Source organism: Bacillus rossius, chromosome 8 (genome assembly GCF_032445375.1).
Source record: "Bacillus rossius redtenbacheri isolate Brsri chromosome 8, Brsri_v3, whole genome shotgun sequence".
In the NCBI taxonomy this organism is placed as follows: domain Eukaryota; kingdom Metazoa; phylum Arthropoda; class Insecta; order Phasmatodea; family Bacillidae; genus Bacillus; species Bacillus rossius.
The window spans coordinates 32,487,897-32,507,027 of record NC_086336.1 but is presented as its reverse complement, the minus strand read 5'-3'; the positions used below and the strand labels follow the sequence as shown (position 1 = coordinate 32,507,027).

At 35.4% G+C, this 19,131-nt stretch overlaps 1 protein-coding gene across 1 annotated transcript in view; it reads right to left on the bottom strand.

The window, feature by feature from the left end:
- Window positions 1–5,434: 5,434 nt before the first annotated feature.
- The window catches only part of LOC134534716 (uncharacterized), a 187,094-nt gene continuing 173,397 nt past the window's right edge, over window positions 5,435–19,131 (bottom strand). Inside the window, exons 7-9 of the mRNA XM_063373201.1 lie at window positions 14,117–14,259; window positions 10,835–10,895; window positions 5,435–7,287 (exon numbers count right to left, since the gene is read on the bottom strand). Of these exons, the coding sequence (XP_063229271.1) occupies window positions 10,840–10,895; window positions 14,117–14,259 (199 nt within the window). The 3' untranslated portion in view covers window positions 5,435–7,287; window positions 10,835–10,839. The remainder of the gene's footprint in view (window positions 7,288–10,834; window positions 10,896–14,116; window positions 14,260–19,131) is intronic.

Genomic DNA, 19,131 nt, shown 5'->3' with positions numbered 1-19,131 from the left:
GGGCTACTTCATAAAACTACAAGTTTACAAGTCACAAGTCAATTCCCTTGTCACTAAGAGTTAGACCTGGTGGGGGAAGGGGGGGGGGCGGTAGGACATGAGCAAGTCTTTCAGTACTCGCCACAAATGTGTAACATCTAACCTCGGTAACGAGCAAATTCATGCGTTTTCATTTTGCAAATTCACTTATGATAAAAAAACTCGTTCACGAAATTTAACGTAAAATTATTTAAAATAATGCCGAGCATGATCAAAGTACGAAAATTGTGTTTGCAACTATGTACATTTCTAGACGCGAATCACACATAGTTTCCGCACCTGCCACTAAAATTCGTTGCCACGGCAGCTACGTCGGCTATCGAAATATTCGATTTGCAGAGCGAAATTTTCAACTAGATAATGAAAAGATTCCGATAAAAGCGAAAAAGACTTGGGAAAAAAAATACTGAACCCCAGCTTTTGGATCTGATTTTCGACAAGGAAGTTTATTGAAATACTGCCCATCTTGTTAAAATTGATTGATCAGTTAATACTATAAAGTTCCCCTTTGTCTCTATGAACTTTGGTTCGAGCCATCCCCCACAGATGGCAGCGCCGTGGTTACACATTTCCGTTCCTGGACTTCCGACACATTCACGAAATTACTCCTACTGAATGCCATAGGTATAACAAGATCTAAGATGTTACACATAAAAAATATAGTAAGTCGTTTCTAAATCGACAAGTGGACTCATACTAGCGGCGAATATAGGTAATATAATTTTGGGGGGGGGGGGGGGGGGGGGGAATATGACAAAGCTTGCCGTTATTTATTTTGTTGGTTTTTAAGTGACTATCATTTAATGATTTATAATGATTTCAGGGTATTTTAAGCGAAGTTTTGTGACTAAACAATATAGTTATTAATATTATTTCTTTAAGTTGTCAGTTAATTTTTTTATAATTGAACTGAACTATTTATATGATAGCGCGTTGTTTTATAACACGCACGTATTAAAAATTTAATTGTATTCGCGTTAATACTGTTTTCTTAACTTCCCTTACTTTTTTACTAAATTTATTTGAAATTTTTTTTATTAATGATTTTTTGCTCTGGTTCCAACAATCCAATAATTTAAATTTTGTACAAAGGAAAAAAAAAGTGTTTCTTAATTATTAAATTTGAGCTATAAATACGGTGTCATAAAGTGAATTCATTAAAAAAAAAGTTTGCCTTTTTATGTAAAGTTTGCAAAACAAAGTCAAGATTCCTTGGTACACTAGCAAACTTTTCAAATATCTCATCGCTTATTAAATGTCTCTATTGATCGAAAGCAATGCTAGTCCATTAAGCCTACTTTCCGATGTAGTATTTAAGTAAGTCTTAAATATTCTTAAACTTGAGAAGCTACTTTCCACGGTTGCAGCAGAAAAATGTGAGATTCAAAGCGTTCCTTCAGTGAATTACAAAAATCATCAAGGTAAGGTACCTAAACAGCTCGTCGATATTGTTATTCTTCGGTGCTGTAAGTGACGTTGTTGCAGGCTGTTTTAAGGCGACAAACTCTTTAATGTCGAGTTTTGCAGCGAATCCCTTTACTTGAGCATACAGGATTTTAAAGTTGTCATTAGAATCTACCCTTTGTTTCGACAACAGATCTAAGTCACCTGTAACTTTTGCTATGGCATGAGAATATATATATATTTAAGCTTATCCGATAAGTTGTGAGTAGTTGACACCATCCGGCTCAAAAAAAAAAGTTTGACAAGAAATTTTTAATTGGCTGATAGAACTACTTAGAGCATGTGCCTTAGATGATCAGACACTTAAATCTTCTATTTTCAAAAGAGAGAGAATTATTGGTTTGAAATATATTTGAATAAAAGCAACAAGTCGTTCCTTTCCACCCACAGTGTTTCACATAGTGAAATAAGTTTTTTCTGTTCAGAACAGCAGTCAGATATCATTGATTTTAGTATTTCATTTCTTTTTGCTGACATATGGAAGAGTCCGCAGACTTCTTTGATAACGCCCACACAATTTCTTATAGAAATTTGCATCTGACAAACACAAATTTAGACTATGTGAAAAAAAAAATGTGTATACAAGTCTTGTGGTAGTTTTTCTTTGACAGAAGCTTGTATCGCTCTGCATTGCCCTATCATCGTGGCAGCACCATCGTATCCTTGACCTCTAATTTTCTTTAAGTCAATCCCTAAACTTGATAAGGTCTCTAACACTGTGTTGGCTAAGCCTGCACCAGTAATGTCATAAACGAGGACAATACTTAGGAAATCTTCGCTAATTTTGTATGATTGGTCTTTAATATGCCGTACACAAAGAGGAAACTGTTCTATTTAGCTAATGTCAGTGGCTTAATCTGCGTTATAAGCAATAAAAAATAGACTTCCTAACATTTGTCACAATTTGAGATCACAAAATGTGTGAATGAGCCCGTACATGCTCCTTCTACCACTGTTCACCAATTGGTATTTAATGTCATTATCTCCACTGTTAGCTCTGTATCTCAGCAGTGATAGAAAATTTCTTGGCCTTTTTTCCTGGCTCTTCTATGCCTATTCGTCCACCGTCATGATACCGCATACTGCTATTTGCTGCCTTCCGCAAAATCTTATAGTTTGTATTATAGGGATCAGTCTTTTCCCTGTTTTTTTTGTATCCAATCTCCTTTGAGCACTGCCTTTATTAATAACACTCAGTTTTTTTATAACAATGGATTTTGTGTTTTCAGCAATAAAAACTGATGTTTTGATATGTGCAATTTTCATGTTTCCGAAACATTTTCTTGGCTTTTATTAATTACTAAAGGGCATGTGTTATTAATGCCCCTGTTACTTGGTGATCTCCTTTTCCTACACTTTCCGTGTCAGAATTTATTACGCAATATTTACAAAACGAAACAGATTTCTCTTCAGAATAAGCTAACCTCTCAAATTCTTCTAGCCATTTCATTTGAAAAGTTATAGCATGGTTTGAACTGAACCTACTATAAGTAGAAGGAAATTTGTGTACAGGTTGAGGTTTCCAAACATTTTCTACAAGCGAAATTTTTTCTTCATTTGTTTCGAGCGAACAGAATTGCTTTGACAACAGCTTCCAATATCATAGATATTTTTCTCACTTAGTAGAAGTACCCAGTAACAAGGTGTTGGATCAATGGTACTGGTATCTGCGACACCAAAAGAAACATTGTTACTGACACAGTCAACTTCAGCACTGTCACTAACAGTTGTGTCACTTACACTCGGTTTCTTTGTAAAAAAAGGTTTTGAATAGAGACTTGTCTCTTCATTATAAATATATTTGACTTAACAACAAATTAAGATTCCATAACAGCAAAATGCAGATGATCGCAGATACACAGCTACTCAAAAAGCAGAGCTACAGATAAAATAACTTGACAGGAAATCAGGGAAAACGCTATCGTGTTAACGTAATTCCCCATTCTCTTTACTAAATGCGTGTCTTCCACGATGCCACTAGCACGCGCAAGGTAAACTAGCCCTGAAACTGAAAGCTTTTGCCGACGTTGCCATTGTGCGCACACGGAAATAAAAATTCACGCAGAAGAAAACAGCGCTACTTCATATCTATGACCACGCTACTTCAAATAATGCCGTAATTGACTGGTATCCTTAATTCAAAACCGCGTAATTCAAACAGCGTTAATTCGAGGGGTGATTTTACTTATTAACCTTTTTTATTTTGGTGGAAAGGGGGGGGGGGGGGTTCCTTCGCCCTTCACTCTTACAGTTACAAGTGTAGTTTTACAAGTCACAAGCTGTTTCTAAAAGTAATATTATTACACTCGTATTTCACAAAGTTTTTTTAAGCTTCGTTAGCTTGTATTAAATTAACACAACAAAAATAAAAGTAAAATTTTTGTTATACTTTTGTCTATTTTTGCTAAAGAACATTATTGATGTACATTCTTTTCTTTTGGAGTTTACGTTCTAAGGACAGTACATAATTATATATTTCAGTCCATAAATTCATTTTATCATTTTTTATGATCTCGTTATTTTCTACGAAGCACTGAGAGTATGCAACGAATTTTCGGGTTATTCAAGCTCTTTTTTTCAATTTTAACATAAAAGTTGCTATCTCAAAGTGAAATTCCCTCTAACCATAAACAATTTTATCTGACTCGTAGACTTTTAATTTAGTTTACTTAGTGTGCCATTTTCTTTACGCTACAGTTCAGTTTTACAACTGTAAAACTTTCACTTGTAATTAATAACGTGTGGTGTGTAGACTTCTAGTTTTATTAAATAGGGAGCAGACCTATGTCTCGACGCGTCGTTCAAAAACAGCTCCAAAATTTCTCGGTTAGGAATAGCTTTTGAACGATGCATCAGGCCGCGTTCGATAAGAACTGGTCTCAAAACAAAGGAAACAAAAGCTGCAGACAGTTCAATGTTTCCACGTATTAGCGAAATATCCTTTTATAGTGGAGCTTGAATGGAATGGTTGAAAATAAGTAGGGACAACTATTGCATAAGGAAATCTGTATGCATTCCGTTAACTAGCCTGATCAGTTGCGTAGTGTTAACGTTGTCACCAGTAGCGTCCCAGGAATTTGCGGGGCCCTCATGTTATTGGTAGGGACCTTACCGCGGTGGCCTGTAGAGGAGGGTGGGTTTATGAGGGGAGGGAGGGGGGGATACATAATGATTCTCTTTAGAGAAATTTGAAAAATAATACCTCTAGAGAAACATTTTTAAGCCAATCTGAAACTTAATTTTCAACAATGGTTTTCTAATTTATTTTAAGAAATTTTTATATTATTTTTCCAAAAAATTATACTCCGGTTCATTTGGTAAATTCCAAAAACCAAATTACAGTGAAATCACGTCATTATGGTCCAATGAAAAATTCAAAATTTTATCTAAAATTAATTCTTGAAAACTCAATTGAAACCGTAAGGGTATTGACAGCACATGAAATTATATGCTAATAACAATTTAATTCTTCCTTTTCCCCCCATTAATGACCATATATTTTTACAGAAAACTGGGCAAAAAATTAAAATAAGATTCTAAAGGGTAGCTGCAATGCCCTGAGCCTCCACTTGTTATCACTTTAAAAATCTTATAATTGAAACGAAAAAAAAAGGCAATAGAGGGTTAACTGCTACCTTATCAATGAAAAATTGTTTGACCCGAACAAATTGTCCATAAATGAATGGTTATTATTAATCTGCAGTTCACAAATGAAAAAAAATTAATATGTTTACACACTACAGACACCAAACGTTATTTGCAAAAGTTTTTTTTTATTTACTACTACTAAATTAATTTATAAAACAATACTTGTTTTAACTTGCAGTCTGTTTTTTAAATCGCAAATATTTCTGAAGTATGTTTATTTTTTTATTTTTAATGTTAAACTTAATTTTCTAATAGAATTTTTTAAGAATATAAAACCAACAGATATCATTTGCAAATTTAATAATATAATACAGTCATTATTTACAGTCATCAACTAACTCACACACATACTTACAAATCAGACAGTAAGGTATTCATATAATCTGGATGACATATTAGCGAGGTCACTTTTTACAAAACAGGCACAAGTACTTTGAATCATGGAATTTAAGATTACATTATGTTCACGTTCCAATTAAAACTATTGAAAAAGAAAGCTTTTTTTTGTATTTATGTACCTATACATTTCACTTAAAAATGTACACGAGGCAGGCGATATAATCTATACAAAATTAACTGAAGCACCAATTTATAAATTGTTCAAGTATATTAATTAAGACGTTCATAACTGATCAGTGCACTAAAATATCACTGTTTTAACGGTACAAATAACATGGCAAAGTTTACAGAAAAATTCACTTTAAGATTGCAAATTCAAACTAAGCACCAGAGTAACTTCATCAGAATAAAGGATAAACAGAATGAACTTGTACCAAAACAAACAAAATACATAATAGTTGTCTTCTGTTAGTTGGATAAGTACACGTCTTCTTGATATGTATCATATCGAGACAGAAGTGTCTCATAGAGAACGAACAACGAATAACGTTCCTCGCGCCTAAAAATGGTTTTTAGTTACAGCGCGTGTACACTTTGAACTACTTCTCACACTAGCTGAAATTTTATAACAGTGTCACGATATATAAAACGATTCAACGATATAACTAGATTAATTAAAACAGTTTTGCTACAATTCACGTGTACGCTTATGCGGAGTCACTGAAACTTCGTGTAATTAACTACGTTGTTCCCGTGCAATATTATTCATCTTCTGATAATGATTGCTCTCGTTGGCTGGTGAAATAAACATCACTGTCCGTGGTAGCCTACATAGATATATATTTTTTTAATCAACGCAAAGCATTTAACACGTTAAAATATTTTTGTTAGTGAATTCACAGTGAGAACTTCTAGGCGTAAAAAATATTTCGTCGGAAATTAACTGCAGATATCATATTTAAAGTTTCATGGCAATCGGAATGATGGACTATTACGGGTATAAATGGACATTGTATAATGCCTAACACGAGCCCACAAAAAAAAAAACGTACGATAGGACGGCACAAATGGTTTTTGTTCGTTTTTTTATCCCGTTAGACGTACACTGTTAAAACATTACAGTAAATTTACACAAATTTCATCGAAGAATTCACATTACATAAACGAAGAGTTGTTAGTAATTTCAGATAGCTGTAACTTCGTAAAAACTACGCCGTATTTTGACTACGAGTTCTGTTTGTTGGCATAAACAGGTTAAACACACTCTTGGAAGAAATAATGGTGTTTTTGCAGTAAGTTTAAACAAGTTTTTGAAAGTTTTGCTTGAATACAGAGTTTATTCTTGTGGGTTCGTATTAAAAGTAAGTGAACATAGAATCCCTAAATTTACGAAGATACCGATGAGTTTGCGAAGATCACTGGATAATTTGTAACCAGCGTTCTTCATACACTGAAGATGAAATATTTTAATAGTGCATAGACTGAATAAAAAGAGAGACGATCTTGTGTTTTTTTTAAATCCATTTGTAGCATCCTGTCGTACGCTAATCTTTTTTCGAATCATGTTAGGCGTTAGTAAACGACCGGTAAAATGCTCGTAGTGTGGAGTCGGCATTGCGACGAGGCGCACTCTTCATCACTTCCGCGCACTCTGTGGCCAGCCCTGGGGCCCTCGCTCGTCCGCCGACACCGCCGAGGGCGCGATGTCCAAGATGGCGGCCGTGCGGAGTCGCCGGAAGAGGCGCGTTGTCGACCCGCGCCTCCCTCCGGGGCGACTTCCGGTCTCGGGCCGTCGGCCTGGGGGGAAACACGGAACAAGAGTTTGTTTCAATTGCTTTTTATTTTTTTCAAGTGAAACTTCTTTGGGCGTGATGAGAGTAAACATTTCAAGGCCGAATTTCAATGCAACGTTTTTCGTGAAAAAATTTTGAAACGTTTTTGAGGCGAAAAGGACAGAGAATTAGTACTTGCCCAAAGAGATATAAAGAGAACCCTATGCTATATACGTTGCTGGGCTCGCTTTCGTTTTCCTCTTTGATCGATGATTCGCCCCCGTCAAAAAAAAAAAAAATATAGAATTGAGAGAGATGCATGAACGAAAGAATAGGACATAGAGTGTGCGCATGTGCTTGATTCAGAATAAATATATATGTATCCTACACAGTCAGCTGTGATGCCTTGAAATTTATATTTAGTACCAGTGCGCTCGCATTCCTCATTGTTCAACCTGCAGCGCAGAGAGCGCTGTTGAGACAGTCGCTGCATTTCCCGCATGAGAATGAATGTAATGTTATGAATGTAATGTTTCGTTTGCAAAATTGTCGTTTTTCCAAATGGCAGAATTGTTTGAAGAAACAGTAACACGAACAATTTTTTTTCTTTTTGATATGAGTATTTCAACAGTGAGTAATATTTATTGTTAACTAATCATTATTAGAAATTTGTCTTCTTTATCTCTCTCTCTCTCTCTCTCTCTCTCTGTAATTTTACCCCGTACTATATATATGAGTCGAGGTTGGAATTGCCAAAGAAGTTTTCTTTCTATCACGAGTATTGCTCTTATTTTATAGTTATTTCAATTTCATTTAAATTTTGAGTTTTTTTAAAAACAAAATATTTCGGCCAAGATGTCGACGCATCATAAAACTATAAACAATATATTCCGTTTTAGAGAATAAACATTGCTTCTTTACATACATATAATTAGCCATTAAAAGCTTCCCCCTCTTACTTACACAACCACAATCTACATTTAGGAAAAACCAGCAAAAAATAACACTAGTAAAAACCAGCAAATATTCAACACTAGGAAAAAAACAACAAAATATAATACGAAAACATTTCTGTAATAGATTTACGAGGTTGCATAACAAAACTTCAGTATCAGTAGGGAAGGACTGGGTAGACTCTCGACCAATGGCGTAAAGGAGGTCTGCTGTGACGTCACAAACAGAGCCTGCTCTGTCTGCGGCGATGACTTTTATTTAATTATTTCTACCAATATTATTATAAATACCTTTGACCTTTGACCACAACCAATATGATGTACTAATGCGTCTATTTTTTGATTCGTGTAAGTTATTTTATATTTTTATTAAAACTGTCTTTGTTTTGTAACTTGACAGTTGCTGGGTGACTGAATATCCACGTAAGCCACTCCTTTTAGTCATGAAGCATTAAATATTTATAAAAAATTAAAGTGGTTATAATATAAATTTATTTATTAAAAATCATATGCAAGGACACGAAATATTGTAAGCAAAATAATTTAGGATACCCTCCCGTATTTGATATGCATACAGCCGAGTACTCGGAGGAAACAGGAAGCGCATAACTCACGAGAGGAGTTTCGTGCTCGTGACGAAAGCATCGCTGCATCCACGTGGTAACGAGTGAAACATTCCTGGGCAGCGGCGCGCGACCGGCTACTTCCCTCCTGTATTAATTAACAAGCCAAACTTTCCAACTCACGCGCGGCCCCTTTCAGCGAGCCGCACGCAAGGCGATCTCGTGATCAGAACACTCGTCGTGGGCTCGCTTGGCCGAGGGGTCGTTACCACAACGCCGAAATACCACAACGCCGAACGTACAATAACGCCGAATACCATAACGCCGAATGCCAAATTGACCGTAACGCAGATAGCTAGAAAACTGCTGTGTACCACAACGCCGAAATACAGTAACGCCGAAAAATGTTGCTGCGGGGAGGGGTGGCCATAGGAGCAAAATAAAAAAAACAACTGAATGAATTTGTGTGCTAACCTTACATAACCTAACCTTTGTGGCAGTCCTGCAATGACATTTTTCGGCGTTAATGTATTTCGGCGTTGCGGTAATTCGGCGTTGTGGTACACAGCAGTTTTCTAGCTGTCGGCGTTGTAGTCAATTTGGCATTCGGCGTTATTGTACGTTCGGCGTTGTGGAGCGTCCCCGTGGCAGTTCGCTGGCTGCTTCTTGGCGCCAGGGTTGCGGCCACGTTCTTGTGTTCAGCCTGCTCGTGCCCGACGACGCGAACAGGCGCCAGTGTCCGAAACTTCGCAACTGTCTTGCTATATGGAAGCTTTCTGTGCTAGTCGGTGATGTCGTCGTTGTGTTGTACGTAATGCCTGTTTATTTTCATCGTTGTGTTCGTGTGTTTTCTGTGTTCTCCAGGTTTGTTGTCTGTCTGCATTTACTGTTTTTTTTTGTGTGGAGGCTGTCTCGTCGTTGCTGGCCCTCTGTGTTCGACTGTTCTGTTATTTTTTTCATGACTAAATTCTTTCCAAAGAATTCCTGTGCTTTCTGATATTTAAAGTTTGACTTTGTTCGTCTGTGTTTTCGTCATTGTGTTGTCCACAATGTCTGTTTGATTTCATTGCTGCGTTCGTATGTTCGCTGTGTTGTGCAGGGTTTCTTATTTTGCATTCTTAAAATTTTTTTTCATAAGAAACAGTGCTGAACTGCAATGGCGTATGCCCAAAGAATTGTATTAAACGTTACAAATGTTGGTTTAACCGTGTTTTCGACATCTCTCATTGCAGAAACCCTCAAGAGCAACTCATGCTGGACTCTGAGTGACCCGTCGTGTTCGTCCGTTTCCCACCCGTCAGCCAATCACGTGGCCCAGAAAAATTCCATCCGTCCGTCCATCAAAAGCTACCCAAGCTTCTATTCTTCGACGAATGGACGGATGAAAAAATAACCTCCAAAATGTTAGCAAGGTATTGCTGGCAACCTTTGCTACCTTAAAATGTTTTGAAGTTTGTTTATTTGTTTAGCTGCTTCCATTACATGTATTTTTTAAATTTACGTTTGAACCAATTCTAAAGTTGATTCGAATATACAAAAACCGAGGGAGACATATAAGTGTAATTAATTTAGGAATTGTAAACCTGAAAATTTACTAAAAAAAATCCGAGCGAAAAAAATTGATTTCAATGATTTATATTCATTTATATTCATGGTAATCTATCTTATCTAATTGTACAAGATAAATTTTCACCACTATTTAAGCCTTATAGTATGTTGGCAGCATCAAAATGGAAAAGTATTCGACGGTCATGCGAATCATTGTGAAGCGCCCAGCTTGTTAACGGGCAAAATGGGGGATGGACGTGATGGATCATTCAGATTCCACATTAACAACTGAATGGCTGAACACAGCATTAAGGTGGTAACCACCTTTAAAGATGGCTGAAGCAAGGCAAGCCGAAACGTCGAGAACTTCATCATTTCCACGGATACATGGACTCAACTAGAAGCCAAGAAGTAGCCAAAATATTCAGTCTGATATCGTGATTTTATTACAAATTATTTTGTCACAGTTTTTTTCCACATAAATAAAAATTTATTATTGATTACCTACCGCCTTCATTTGTGTATCTCCTTGTGTGGCTCGAACATGATAACGTCTCGTGTAGCAGGATCTGAAAACAAGAAACATCATTAGAGCTAAAAAAAATCAAACTCTCGTCGTTATGCAGATGCAAACCGTGTATGTCAATTTATTGTTAGTTGTTTATTAATATTGGAATAAAAGTAAACGAAAATCTGCATCATATGCAGAAATCATGAACGAAATTGCCTATTTTTTGTAGAATTACTAACTAAAGTAAAAGAAAATTTTCAATTTACAGTGAGTGTGTTTTAGATACAGTTTTTTGTAACCTACTGAAAATATGGCAATCATGAGACAAGCTTTTGCATCTGTAACAACATAATATTCTCAAAATGGATACCACTGAAACTGAACTTACGATAAATCAACATTCTTAAACAAAAATACAGTAAATGTTGCCATCGTGTATTTTAAATAATATTAAGTGTGGATGCCAAATATTTGCAAAAATCTGTTTTTATAAAGCATGAAAAATGAAAAGAAGAATTTAAAATTTCTATTAAATAACTATTTTACTTGAGACGGCAGCACCATAAAAAAATATTTCTGCGAATTTTTAAGGCTTATTTATCTATCTTATTGCCATAAAAAGGTTTCTTACTTGAAAAACTCTTTATTTCTAAGTAAATTTGTGTCCCAGTATAATACATATATTTTTTAATTTTTTTTTTGTATTTTTACATTTGCAGCAGATTAATAAAATAAAAAAATTAGTATTCATAGGATTTACTTGAAATTATTATTTTTTTTTAATTTCATTGAATGTAAGTTATAGTTATTTCTTAAATTTAATTTTTGAAATATTTTAGTAGTAAAGGTCGTAAAGACCATATAACTTCACACGACAGAAATCCATAGAATTTTTTCTTGCAGTGTGGTGATCTAATAGCCACAAGCTCACGAAATTAATTTTTCCGTCTACTAAGTTGCTGGCGCTCTATGCTATCCTGTAGCATTTCCATGCGGAGTTCTTCATTGCGCCTTCAGAGTCATTACGCAACGAAAATATTTCAATGAATGACTTTTGACATGTTGCATCACACCAATGACGTAATAGTCTTCACAGAGGCATGAAAGAACGCAAGGAAGACTGAGACGTATATAGTTAATGTCTAGCTGCTACAAAATGAGTGACAGCAAAAGAAAGTTTCGATGTCATCACCTATTATAATTAGGTACTTACATTTCGATACGACGCTAACCTTTAGGTGGTGTGAATGAAATGCAAGAAAGTTATTTTTAACTGTGAAATCAAAGACCGTGAGACAACAGCACTACTTTTCAACATTTACACTGTAACACGCTAACTTCAGCCGTTACGTGCAAAAATATTCCAAGTTTCCACTGAAATGGTCGTTAATATACTGTCGGAAATTTCACAGTCAGTTGTACAACATTAATATACGAATATTGGTTTACAGCCGATCTGAACAAACATCAATCAACAACTCATTAAAAAGAAGACTTTGAATTTAACAAGAAATTATTTATCATTTTGTATGATAAGCACTGAATATCCAAACTTGCTTTTAAATCTAACATTTGGTCTATTATATCTCTATCTCGCCTTTTTTTAGTACCACAGATTAGCTACACTCAAAAGCACTAAGAAATGAACAAGTATTTATTTATCTTGATATTATTATCGTTATGAGATTACTGCAGAAACATAATAGACGATTTTATCATAATTTTGTAGAATGTGTTAGTTTGTGATATTATAAATACTTGTCGTAGAAGCTTCATACTATGATAATTATGCTGATAATAATAATTGCATTGTTTTTCTTTTTTGTAAAATTACATGTTCAGTATTACTGTGCAAAATTGTACAGATAAAATTGTATATAGCCTATAATATATATAAAAAAATAAACTAAACTAAATACGTTATGTTTGTTGTGTTCTCTAATACAATACGTCGATATCACCAGAATGACCAGATTTATAAATAAACAAACAAGTACAAGGGTGGAACCTGGAGGGGGCAAGTAAAGGGTATCTTCCCCCCCTTTTTTTAACAGCAATTTTTTTCTGAAGTGAAAAACATATAATTTAAAAACAACATATTCCTGAATAATTTTATCAACAGGTTGATTGTTGGTATTTAAACAATTTGTAATTAACTAATTACTAAATAATGATACAGCGTCACCTGCGAGAAGTCATAAGAACTGTAACCAGTTGAGCTACTCATAAGTAGGGTCTGGAAACTTTTACGGTTTTTATGACCTCTATGATAGACTTCACAGTCCCCTAAATACTCGCCTGCTCATTGGCTACTGAGTTGTGGGACCTGTTAACTGGGATGATTATAATTAGATAACTCTTTGGCTGAGAGAGTTTTTATTGCCTCAGAGTCCTTCAGATAAACTGAGATCCAATCACAGAAGCAAAATGAAGGTACGCATGTTTGGATTCTAACATATCGCGAAATGAATCAGAGAAATTTTTCCGGTCTCTACTCATAAGCTTACATCTTCCGAAACATGCAGGCTGGGGCAAAAAGTTTGTATCGGTTTTGAAGGGCTATTGAAGAAAAAAAGGAGCAAAATACATAAATGAGTATTATTTTACTGGAATCCGTAAACATAAACAATTGTTAATATCAAGTTATGAAAATCACATCGGGAAAATGGTGGCCATCAGCAGTGATGCATCGATGAAGGCGATTTCGGAACTCTTCGGCCATTTTTCGGCACATTTCGGCAGCTACCGAATTCGTATCTTCAGTTCTTCCAAGGTGTGAGGACGATGTTTGAAAACCTTTTCCTTGAGGTAACACCTCGAGCAGCCCGCGCTGACAGGATGTGAGCGTTTGTGACTTCTTCCTGAGGGGTTACCTCAAGGAGAAGGTTTTCAAACATCGTCCTCACATCTTGGAAGAACTGGATATGCGAATTCGGGAGGAATCACCGCTATACCCCTAGAAATTTCCCGAAAAACGGTTGAAGAGTTTCAAAATCGCTTTCATCAATGCATCGCTGCTGACGGCCACTTTCTTCCTGAGCTGATCTTCAGAACTTGTTGTAAAAAATATGGGGATGTATATATTGATTCCAATAAAATGTGAGTTTCGCCTTTTTTTTTAATTAGCCTTTCCAAACCGATATCCTACACATTTCACCCCGGAATGTACTTCAAGTATGAGCTAAATGCGTTCTTGAGGAGCGTACGTGGAATTCAGTCTGGGTGTAGATGGATTAGTTTGGGATATGGTGGAGTGGCCGGCCCTGCCGGAGCACTGACCCAGCTGCTCGGGCAGGAAGTGGTCGTTGAGGTGGAAGAGCGACGCCGCCAGGCCGCAGTCCACCAGCTCGGCCGCCTGGCAGGTGCGGCTCAGCTGGTTGAAGCGAGTGCCCGGTCCGCACCAGAACTTGTTGTCCGTCAACCTGCAGGCACACGTCCGGCTTCATTTCTGTTTCTCTGCCTGTCCGCCTGTATGTCTGTCGAAAGTATACACTGACACATGCAAATTTCTTTTTTATCTGGCGAGCCCCCAAAATTCCGCTACGCCAACGTCATCCCCTTCACAGTTCTGTGGGCCCTCCGGCATGCATGTTAGCAGTTGGATTATGGATGCGTTTCAGGGCAAGCCCCGTATATTATAGGTCGGAGTTTTCATTGTAAAAATGGTCCCATGCATCGCGGCTGTAGCAGGGTTGTCTGGTACCACGGCTGCAATTGTAGCCATGGGCACACCCCGAAGTAGGGAATAGTCAGATTGAAGGGCACGGGAAAAACTTAACATAGGTGGAGAGAGTGTTGGGAAAACCTGCGCGAAAGTTGCGAGTGGAAAAATGTATTATAGTTATTGAAACGGGGTGTTTGGAAGCAGTATAGTTAGTTAGTGAGCAAGCGAAACGACAGCTTAGTGAGGGTTATGCAAGGTGATGTGAAATGTCTCGCCATCTCCTATATATACCCTTATGAGCTGGAACGTATCCCCACCACTACAGGATAATGGAACATTCATGAATGTTCCAGAAGATTCTGGACTTCCGTTTCCGGTTTCCAGAACACTCTAGAACGTTCTCGAAAGTACCGGAACAGGAAGTCCCTTTAATGGTCCTGAATATCCTGGAACATTCTAGAACGTTCTCGGACATACTGGAACACCATGGACAATTTTAGAACATTCCATAATATTCTACAACGTTATGGAAAGTTCTTGAACATTTGGAACCTTATGGAAGACTATATAACATCGGTGACGTCGGGAAACCAATATTGGGACTCTAACCCAGGTTATACCTCTCTATTACTGTGCTCTAACCACACGTGAGTCTAATTTCGACTGACCAACGTCTCCTGCAGGTTCATCACGACAAAATAAGATAATAACATATAATGTGACTAATGGTGTAAAGTGCTTCCCAAGACTGGTATACGTCCTTGAAGTTGGGGCTGGACAATTTTTGTTACTATATGTAAAATATTTTAGATGGAACACAGAGAGCCTGGCATATGTTTAATCAAATTTCTACGACCAATGAAAATTTGTGGCTGTAGGAAAATAATTTCATTAAGGTAATTGGGAGTAAAACCTTCAGTTTACACATATTTTGTAACATGTTTATACCTCCAATTATTTAAATTTTAATCATTTTTCTACAGAAACAAAATTATAATTGGTTGTAGAACTTCACTCGGTTAAATATAATCCCGACGCTCATTGCTCCATCTTACATACTTTCTCTATCATCTTTACTATCAATGAAACTGTTCGAGGTAAAAAGTATGTAAATTGAATGAAAGTGTGACAAAACTATTGGAAATGGTTATTTACGTTATTGAGCACTCAAAAATATAGTTTACAAAATGTTTGTCTATGTCTGTTTCTTCAAGCATCAGTCAAAAACTGCTTGACGGATTTTGATGAAATTTTTATTAGAAAAGGCTCTGGGAAACTTTAAAATCAGTCTATACATATTTCCAGAATTCCACCCTTAAGGTGATGAAATTTTAAATACCGTTTCAAGATAATAAGTTATATCTCTGAACTTAATCAAGCAAGCATAAGAAAATATATTCGGTACCAATAATAAACATGCAAATACTAGCAACCTAATTTGACAATTTTACATCATCCAACACACAAGACGTGAAAAATGGGTGGATATTGTGTTATAATCTAATTAAGCATAAGAAAATATAATGGATCCCAACAATTAAAAAATAAAAACTACCAACCAAAATTTTACCACTTTCCGAAATTCGACTTCTAAGGAATGAAAATTGGGTGAATGGGATTTTAAGGTAAATAATTTTACATATATATCCGAATCTAATCAAGAATAAAATATATTCGTACCAAAATTAAACATACATTAACCACTAAGTACAAAACTACCATTTGGCGAAATTCATCCTCTAAGGAGTGAAAAAAGAGGTAAATATAATGTTAAGGTAATTAATTATACCTCAAATGTAATTAAGCATAGTACAAGTTTTGGGGTTCAATAGTAAACACACATAACCCAATAACAATTTTACCATTTTACGAAATTCAAACCCTAATGGGTGAAAAAGGGATAATATGGTTTTAAGATGAATATTTTTAACTTTGATTCTAATCAACATAATGAAAGAGATTGGGTACCAAAATTAACATATGAAAACTACCAACCAAAATTTTACAATTTTGCTAAATTAAAACCCTAATGGTTGCAGAGGGCTTAAATTTGGTTTAATAAAAAAATGCTTGTATCCACATATATTAAATATAAGGTTAAGAAATTTAGAATGGAAAAAAAGCATATAAAGTTACGAATAGGATTTTTTCAATTTTCCGGATTTCGACTTTTTACGGTATGAGAAGGGTGTAAGTTTTGTTTTATCATAAATAAACATATATCTCTATAACAAATATTTGCTGCATGTAAGAAAGCATAAATGTGGGTTGTTCTTACCATTCTTCGATATTCCACCCCAAAAGCAGTGAGCCGGGGGCAAGTTAGTTTTTATAGTAATGCGAGGGCTGTTTTTTTAACCTCCGATAGGTTATGAAAAAATGGGTTGTCTGTAAAGTCGGTTTACGGACAATAGTTTAACGTGACGTCATAACAAAACATTGATGAAATGATTGCATACTTTTATGAATAAAATTGAATCATTTTTATTGAATTATCTCTATTTTGTATGGATACAAAGGAGTGAAATGAAATCTACAATTTAATTCATATATTTACTTTTATTTGCACTCATTAATTCAAATATATTATTACTTTAACGAAGAGATTATTTTAACTATAACTTTTATACATGTTTGCTATTTAACTTCTTCCAATCTGTGTTATTCTGTTAAGGAAAGGACGATGATAGGAAACGTAGGAAACGAATGGGAGTGTTTGAAGTTTAATGTGCCTCGAAAAAGTCAAATCGATGGTTGTTCCAATCGAGTGGAAGAGAGATAGATAAGGCGTAAGCGTACAGTAAGCGTAACGGGACACAGCGTAACGGGACAATGTGCGCAACGGGACACTTTCTTGCGTGCAGCCGGCGTTCATCGATTTATTAGACGTTGTCACGTCAAAAAAGACAAGTTTACATAACATAATAATTTTATCCCCAAACGTACAGCAGAGTCTTACTTATTTTTGTACATAATCGCTTAAATAATCGAGGCATTTTTCATATCGTAAAAAATAAGCTTCTCGATGCCTTCTTCGAAGAAGTCAGCTGCCAGTGCAAATAAACACACGACCAGCGCCTGGTTCTCCTTCTGCCTCATGACGTCGCTGTGAGGCGGGTGGACTATCGATGCGGCGCATTCCACCCCACTATCCGCAAATTCTTGCAATAATTCTTGACGCGCGATCCAGTATGCCGCACTATCAGTCCATAGCCTCACAGCGGCGTCGTGAGGGACAGGGAGATCCAGGCGCTGGCCCTGTATCTCTCCTCACTGGCGGCTAATTTATTTGAAGAAGGAATCGAGAAACTTGTGTTAGTTACGATATGACAAATGTCTCGATCGTTTTGGAGATTATGTAGAAAAATAATTAAGACCCTGCTGAAATTTTTGGTAGTAACATTATAATGTTATGTAAATTTGTCTTTTATATAGCACATCGGAGGTTGAAACAAAAAAAAACAGCTCTCGTATTTCACATATCCAAATTAAGATGGAGATAATAAACTGAGAAATAATAACTTGCATTATTATAATAGCGTGTTTTTACCTTTACCATATTTCTATATTCTACCGCGAAAGGGGTGACAAGGCGGTAATATATATATTTTTATTTTAAAAGTCGTACCTCTGAAGCTAATCAAGCGGGTTCAAGTTATAACGTATGATTTATAAACATACAATATCTACCCATTCCTTTTTACTATATACTGAAGTTATTCTTCTTAAGGGGTAAAATAGTGAAAATATTGTTTTAAGATTATAAAATAAATAATATCTCCTGATCAAATCAAACTTAATTTAAGATATTGGAAATGATTAATACACATACATTAAGCTACTTTGTCTAATTTAAAGTTTTTCGAAATGACACACCTTAAGTTGTAACCCAGTTAGTAATTTTAAAAATATAAAAATAAAGTGATGGAATCAATTAATTCATTTTTGGCAAGATAAATTTAAATTCAATATAAATGTAATTATTTTAATGTAATTATTTTGAAGTATGTATTTGCCGTAAAAAAGGATGAGTTTCGTCTTATTTGGTTAACAGATAATGCCATAAATATTTACTTAGCTCTAAATTTTTAAAACGTCTTTACTGTGTGAAACGAGGAGCGGGGTAAAAAATTTGGGAATTTCTTTTTAAATAATTTAAAGCGGAACTAAGAAATCAGTAATAGGTTACATAATAAATGTTATGTCTGTACTCAACATTTTTATTAAAACTGGATTCGTAGGTACTGAGTAACTTAAATTAATTGTGGTATTTGTAGTAAGGTTAAATTATTTAATTATTCTAAGCATAGCTTTAACCATAGTAAATTAAAATGTTAGTGTAAACGATGGCATTAACCTAATTTTAAAAAAAATGGTGTGCGTTAAACCAAGTTTTATTGTTCTCATCAAATGAAAATGAAGTACCTAAGTCTGATATCATTAAAGTAAAACATATTCTCGATCACACTAAAACATAATTAATAAAATCAGATATTTAAACTACACTAAAACATTGCAAAGGCCTACGCAGAACCACTTCTAAAAAATCATTCTTATACAGTTTTGTTATGAATTAAATCTTTCATACACCTGCCAATTTATTTTACCTATTTCTTTAGTAATAAGGTTT